Source organism: Lygodium microphyllum, chromosome 10, assembly GCF_053477565.2.
Source record: "Lygodium microphyllum isolate KBCC chromosome 10, Lygodium_microphyllum_v1.1.10, whole genome shotgun sequence".
Taxonomy (NCBI): Eukaryota; Viridiplantae; Streptophyta; class Polypodiopsida; order Schizaeales; family Lygodiaceae; genus Lygodium; species Lygodium microphyllum.
The window spans coordinates 23,246,271-23,253,965 of record NC_141144.1 but is presented as its reverse complement, the minus strand read 5'-3'; the positions used below and the strand labels follow the sequence as shown (position 1 = coordinate 23,253,965).

At 44.0% G+C, this 7,695-nt stretch overlaps 1 protein-coding gene across 1 annotated transcript; it reads left to right on the top strand.

Moving 5' to 3' along the window:
* The first annotated feature begins 5,899 nt into the window (after positions 1-5,899).
* LOC148029792 (uncharacterized) lies at positions 5,900-6,836 on the top strand. The gene is made up of 4 exons (XM_087687308.1): positions 5,900-5,966; positions 6,018-6,429; positions 6,551-6,617; positions 6,795-6,836. Exons 1-4 carry the CDS (start codon positions 5,900-5,902, stop codon positions 6,834-6,836), a joined length of 588 nt encoding a protein of 195 aa, XP_087543434.1.
* Positions 6,837-7,695: the final 859 nt, after the last annotated feature.

The window sequence follows — 7,695 nt, the reverse complement described above, 5'->3', positions numbered from 1 at the left end:
ATGTTGAGCTCATTTTGGATAAAGATCCATTTGAGAATTTTATGATCTGTCACTAGGGTAAACTTGTTACCCAGCAGGTAGTGTCTCCAAAGCTGAAGAGCATGGATGACAGCTAACAACTCCAGATCATGGGTAGCATAATTCTTCTCATGGCTCCTCAGATTCCTTGAAGAGTATGCTACATGATGACCTTCTTGCATAAGCACACATCCTAAGGCAAGTGTGCTAGCCTCAGTTATCACTTTAAACTCCTTATTAAGGTCTAGAAGTTTCAAGATAGGGTCTCATACCAAGCTTTTCTTTAGCCTATCAAAGCTAGATTGTTCAGCAGTTGACCATACAATCGATGTTTGCTTCTTTAGTAGATCCGTTAGAGGCACTGCAATCAAAGCATAGTTTTTTTATAAAGACCCTGTACCATCCTTTCAATCCAAGAAAACTACGTATTTCTTTGACAGTTGTTGGTATTGACCATTCTAGAACGTCTCTGGATCCACTGAGATTCCTTCCACTAAAATAATGAATCCTAGATATTCAATCTGTCACTTGAAGAATGCACACTTCTTCTTCTTAGCATAAATCTTGTGTGCCCTCATTGTCTCAAGGACAATGTGAAGCTAGGGTTCATGATCTTCTTCCTGTTTAGAGTAGACTAAGGTATCGTCGAAGAAGAAGAGTACGAAGTCATCAAGATATGGCCTAAAGATATCTTGCATTAACCTGTTGAAGGTGGCAGGTGCATTCGTCAGTCCGAATGACATGACTAGGAACTCAAAGTGCCCATATCTTGTGTTGAATGCCATATTTGGGATATCCTCTTCCTTGATCCTTATCTGATAGTATCTAGACCTGAGATCAATCTTGGAGAAGGTCTTCGCACCTTCAAGATGGTCAAGAATTTCATATTTTCTTGGGAAGAATTTCATATTTTCTTGGGTGGAATAGGATATTTGTTCTTAATGGTTGATTGATTCAACCCTCTATAATCAATACATAGCTGAAGCATTCCATCTTTCTTCTTTTGGAACAGCACTGGGGCTCCCCATGGTGAACTGCTAGGATGGATGTAGCCCTGATCTAACATTTTCTTGAGTGTCTCCTTCAGCTCAATTGCTTCCAGGATGGACATTCTATATGGCCTCTTTGTAATTGACGTAGCTCTTGGTACTAGCTTGATTTCATGATCAACTTTCCTTTGAGGCAGGAGTTCTGTCAACTCTTCAAGAAATACGTCTGTGTACTCCTTTAGCCATGAAGTTTCTTCACTAGACTCCTAATTCTGATCTAGATTATTAAGCTTAATCAAATAGACAAGTAGCCCCTTTCTGACTCCCTTTATTATCCCAGATGCTCTGGCCAATTGAATTTTCGGCTTTCCAGCCTCTCCTTGAGTTGTGAACAATTCCCCTTCAGAGTTTCAAAAGGAAACTTGGCCCTTTCCATAATGAATGTGGGCATCATTAGGTTTAATCCAATCCATTCCAAGCAAACACTCATGGATACCTAGAATCATGACCCTAAATCTGACCGAAGTCAACTTTCCTCCCAACAGGAATTCCACCTTAGCAGTTTGCCTGGTACAAGTGACCTCACGACCATTTGCTAATTCCACAAGAAAGGTAGGTGTATCTTTTGTGGCTATTCCTAATCTTCTTGCACAAGCTTGTGAAATAAAGGAATGCATACTTCCACAATCAATCAAGGTTTTGAAGCCTTTACCTTGATAATCCGATGGTGTCTGAATCACCGAAAACTGGCGATTTGGGCCTTTCTTGTGAAGGGCGGCATGGATTGTTGCCCTCTCAAAGTCTACTTCCATGTTCGGGTCTTCTTTATCGCATATCTCCCTATTGGCAACACAGGTGATTCTTCCTTTGCCCCAGGTGGTGGCTCCTTGGTCATGGACGATTCCTTGGAATGGTCCTTGACATTGTCCTTCGCCAAGCTTGGGACATTGCCTTTTGAAATGATCGGGCTCATTGCAATGGAAGCAATGGAGGTTGCGGCCATCATCTTGGGTATGAACAAAATTATTGACATTATTGGTCCTAGCTTTCTTCTTTTGTCCCTAGTTTTGACCTTGAACTCTCTTCGCTTGGGACTTATACACTCCTTTGTTGTGATACTTATAAGACCAAGTCTTATTATTTCTTGGCCTGGTTTGCACTTCCTAAATTATGGGTGCAACTGGAATGAGTGCGTCTTGAAGATCTGTCAGGCACATTGATTCGAGGCGGGTGTTTATGGGTGGGTTTAATCCGGCACAAAACTTCGACACCTATTGTGTGATATCCATTTGTGGTGCATACTTCAAAAGAGAGACAAACTTTGAGTAGTATGCATCAAGAGATAAACCAAGCTGTTTCAACTCATAGAACTCATTCATCTTCTGCGTGTGGTAGGCAAGTGGTAAGTATCTTCCTTGCACAGCTCTTTTCAGCTTCTCCCAAGTAACGGACCCTTTCGAGATCCCTTGGTCTTTGCACCATTGCTTCCACCAAAGTCTTGCTTCACGAGTAAGCTTCAGCTTGGCGAGTATTGCTTGGTTGCCGGGTGCAGTACCTGCTGCTTCGAAGTAATCCTCCATGGATTCGATCCAAATCTCGGCATCGGTTTGGATGGACCTTCCCTTGCCATCAAATTCTAGTGGCTTGATTTGCTTGAGAAGAAAATTATTCTCCTAAATCACGGCCATACTTGGTGTGGGGGTTGGACTAGGAATCTGCACCTGAGGTTGTGCCTGGGCATTAAGATTCTTAACGTTAACAAATCGCTAAACGTTTCTCACGTTATATTTCATGCCCAATTCAACTTTTAGCCAAGATACCTAATCACATAACTTTCTTATCAATACTCATAGTCAAGACAATCATTGATAAAAAGAGTCTTATTTCATTCATATGGGCATAGCCCTTTCGGAGTACAATTATTTTTGGGGAGATGGAACAAGCTGATACATTAATTCAGGGACAATAAGGTTGTGTTACATTCAGCTATGGGAACTTGGTAATAATATGGATTTGGGTCATGGATCTTTAGGAATCGATAGGTCATTGGAAGATTAGGGTATCCTTTCCTTTGATACCCGCTCTTCTCGTAACGTTCCAACACCTTGATTTTGTCGGCAAGGATTATTCAGGTCACTTCCTTGTACACATACATGTTTAGCTTGATCTTCCGACCTCGGACATGTAGGGTTGTGTTTGTGTGAGCCTCAACAAAGATGAACAGCTTCACGATCTTCAAGTCCTCAACCACTTGATTCTCTTTAGGTTGGTTCGAAGGTACACAAATTGGTGGGCAGCTATGTAATAGATTCCTAAATCACCCGTCCATCTCTGTTCCATATACAGGGCGATGGATTGTAGATGCGGTCTAGGATATTCATCATATCGATCCTCCGTCGATAATGTGAAGCACGCATTGCGGTCATAAATATAACTCAGAACACCAAGAATCTATTCCATGCTTCATGACTCTGCAAGTCAACATTGATAAGTAAGTAAGGAGACGATCTTAACAACAACATTTGCTCTATTTTTCATTATTAAGTTTTCTTGTAAAAGACAAATCCTCGTTGGTTTGCTCTGATACCAATTGTAGTGTGTCCACATGTTCTCTTGCAGGACACATCTTAGCAGCCCATCGAGAGGAGAGTCTAGAAAGTGCCGCTCGTGGAGCCCCAAGAGGAACACCAAGGAAAAGGGAATTCTCTTGCAAGAAAATCTATCTTGTAACATCAACAAGCTTTTTTATTAGGTTTTATATTATCACAATGAAGAAAAGAACACAAAGCATAACAAATTTTCATGCAGCATCATGTAGATCTCCCACGGATTTGATAGAATCAACCATATTATTCAATATCTTCATAGTCTTCTCTCTCAATCTCTCATATACAATCACTATGTTTTAGTAGAATTGGTTATCTCTGACTCTCTCTCTCTCTCTCCATCAATAATACATCATATCCTCACTACAATCTCTCATAATCACTCTCAATAATCCTTCTTAGGTCGTGGATACCCCTCCCAAGAGGTATGTTTGATATGAAGAGTCACCAGAGCCACTACAGTGTCCTTTCATAGCTCACTACTGTCACTTCACTTCAGTCTTTACTTAAGTCTTCAGCAGCTACTTCTTTCACCTCTTTTAGCTCTTTTACACTTGTATTCACCTCTTTCCAAGGTTAGAAAACTTTCCCAAGCTACACTCTTATCCATCAAAACACATACAGAAGCATACAGAAGGTCTACAGAACAGTCACAGTATAGTACCAGAACAGCTACAGTACAGAGACAATACAGAGACAAAAGCTCTACAGAAGACCTACAGAAGGTTACAGAAGGTCATCAAAACCTCATCACTCATACTCAAACCATTCCAAACTCTCAAAAACTATTCAATAATCTTTCACAATATCTCAATCTTCATCAATCATCAATCCATCCATGTGCTCTTGTGACGGCTCGTTCATTTTAATTAAAAATATTAAAGTGCCTCTTTAGCGCACTTAGCGCATGTAAAGTGAACGGCGGGTTTATTTTTAATTTAAAAAAATGGTGTGTTTAGCTCGAACGCGCGTGCCATGGTGGTAGTTAGGGTTTAGTTTTTTTTTTTGTTGATTTTTTTTGTCTTTTTTTTAAAAGAATTAACCATGGGTTTTGGGGTAACTGAAAAAAAATAATAAAAATAAAAGGAAAAATACCACGTAGTGGGTCTATGTAAATACAAAGAATGCGCTCTCCTCAATCCAAAAATATCTAGATTTTTTGCTAGATGTATAGTTGGTGTTTGTATAAAAAATGATGTTTTTTTTTTGTTTGTTGTTTTTTTTTGTGGTTTCTTTTTGGTTTTTTTTAATGAATTTAGGATGTAATGCAGTATTTGTACAGGCTAAAAAATATGCCAAAAATAAAAAAAATATTAAGAAAAGTTTTAGGAATTCTTCAGGAATGAATTTAGAAATTTTTAGAATTTTTAAAGAATTTGGTTCATGTTTTTGAATATTTTTAAAAGAATTTTTAATTTTTAAAAATGGTTTGATTTTTTTTCAAGAAATTTACAGGTTAGAAAAAATAGGCAATTTGTTGCAGAAATAGTAGGAAATTTTCTAGATTTGTCTATATTTTTTTCAGAATTTTAAGAGTTGTTTAATATTTTTGTTTTTTAATTTTCAATGGTTTTTTTGTTTTGTTTTAAAGGTTTCAGGTGTTGGAATTAAAAATCTGGGAAAATACCCAGAAACAGGCTGCGTGGCAACTGCGTGTCGGCAACCAACTAACAAGCTCTTGCACCCGCTCACGATCCTGCACAGGAGCAATCACACTCGCACGAACAATCGCAATCACCCACACGCGCCTACACACCTGCGCGTGTGGCTGTGTCTCGAAGGTGTCGGCAGGTGGGATGGGGGTGTATGTAGGGGGTTGCGGGGGTTGGCTGCGTATGAACCAGGGCAGGGTTGAGGTTCTGCGGTTCAGCTGTTCAACGATTCTGCAGCGTAGGACAGGGGGCTTACAGGAGGGTAGGGGGTTTTTGTGTGTGAGCTGCGGGTGTGGGTTAGGGTAGGGTTTGACTGTGTGACGGGGGCCTTGCAGGGGGTAGGGTGTGAGTAGTGTGAAGGGGTGCTTCGATGGGGGGGTGGGTGTGGGGGGGGAGAAAGGGGGGCTTGGTTGGGGGTGGGGGGAGGGGTTGTGTGTGTGGGGGCTAATGGGGGGGAAGGGGGCTTAGGGAGGGGGGTGTGTTAGGTGTGCAGGGGCACGTGGAGGGCAACAGTGTCAGGGCGTGCAGGAGGAGGCGACGGCAGACTGACACAGCGGACAGCGGGGCGAAGATTGCAGAGGACGGCACGTCAGGCGGAGTCTAGGCCGGAGTAGCGCGGCGTCGTTGAAGGGGCATGCAGGCGGCAGGGGCACTGTCGAGGCGGCGCGTTGGCGGCTTCACGTGGCGACGCCACGTGGCAGGCACGGCGGGCTAGAACGCAGGCGACGGCGGGGAGGAGCTGCGAGGCACAGGGCACGGGCGAAGCAGGGAGGGGCGCCACCTGACGGCGTCGGCGATATTCCGGGGGCGCATGAGCACCAAGGAGGTGGATGAGCAGATGTGGAACGTGCAGAACAAGAACTCGTCCTACTTCGTGGAGTGGATCCCCAACAACGTCAAGTCCAGCGTCTGCGACATCCCCCCCAAGGGCCTCAAGATGTCCGCCACCTTCATCGGCAACTCCACCTCCATCCAGGAGATGTTCAAGCACGTCTCCGAGCAGTTCACCGCCATGTTCCACCGCAAGGCCTTCTTGCACTGGTACACCGGCGAGGGCATGGAGGAGATGGAGTTCACCGAGGCTGAGAGCAACATGAACGACCTCGTCTCCGAGTACCAGCAGTATCAGGACGCCTCCGCCGACGAGAAGAGAGGAGGAGAAGGGTAGGAGAGGTGGAGGAGAAGATGGAGGAGAAGGAGGAGAAAATGGAGGAGAGGGAGGAGCAGAGGGGGAAGGAGAGGGGAGACGGTTGGGGGGAAAGGGGTCGGGAAAGGGGAGGGATAGGGAAGGGTGTGGGGATGGGCAGGGGCCCATGGGGGGTGGCAAAGGGGGTGGGGTGCCCCTGGGAAGGGTAGGGGTCATGGGGTGGGTAGGGCATAGAGGAAGGGGTAGGGGCCCATCGGAGGGGGGGTGCCCAAGGGATGGGATAGGGGGGTGCCCAAGGGGAAAAGGCGTACCCCCGTCCCACGCCCGTGCGCGAGGCGGGGTTTAAAAAAATTTTGCTGTGATGAGATTGAAAGGGTGCCAGAACGTCGGGACGGGGCACGCGGATGCGATCGGGGTGCGTTAAGACGCGTAAAATCGAAAACAGGCGCATTTGCGCGCAGGACGAGTCGCGTGAAAACACATAAAAATAAAGAAAATTTAATAACTCCCAATCCGGAAATCAAAACAAAATGTCGTAAAAACAAAAAGTGGGTAGGATGTCAAGAGGAAGACATGGAAAATGTGCCACGCGGGTTTCGGGGGAAATACAAAGCGTTCACATGCAAAAAACGCAAAAAATGGGACAAAAAACGCAATTAAAAATTAATATCGAAAGATCCGTGCATTGGAACGAGGTGCAGAAAAAAGGAAAAATGTGCCGAAGGACGTGCCCGAAAATGCTATCACATCAGAACAGGGTTCCAACTGAGATAAGACACGTTCACGTGGGAAAAACCCAAAAAACAAACCGGAAAATGGAATCGAAAATTAAGATTGGATGAATCGTACACCGGAATGACATGCAATAAAAAGAAAAAATGTCTGCAGGAAGGGGGAGTACAAAGTTGTCACATTAAAACGCAGTTTCGGCTGAAGTAGGAGGGGTTCGCATGCGAAAAACACCAAAAATACGCCCGAAACACATGGAAAAATTAATAATTAATAATCAAGAAGTCGAAAGTGGGGGAAGGAAAAAGGAAAAAGGTGGGGAAAGGCACAAGGGACATGGTTGTCAAATCAAATTGGAATTCCGATGCAAACAGGGCAGGTTCACATGGAAAAATGTCAAAAAGACGCATGAAAAAGTCTTGAAAAATCGTAAAATTAATATGGGACAAACCGTGCATCGAAATGACATGGAGAAAAAAGGAAAAGTGGCAGGGAGACAGCTGATGTCAGGGCTATGACATCAGATCATGGTGCCGAAGCAGAAAAAGCACGTT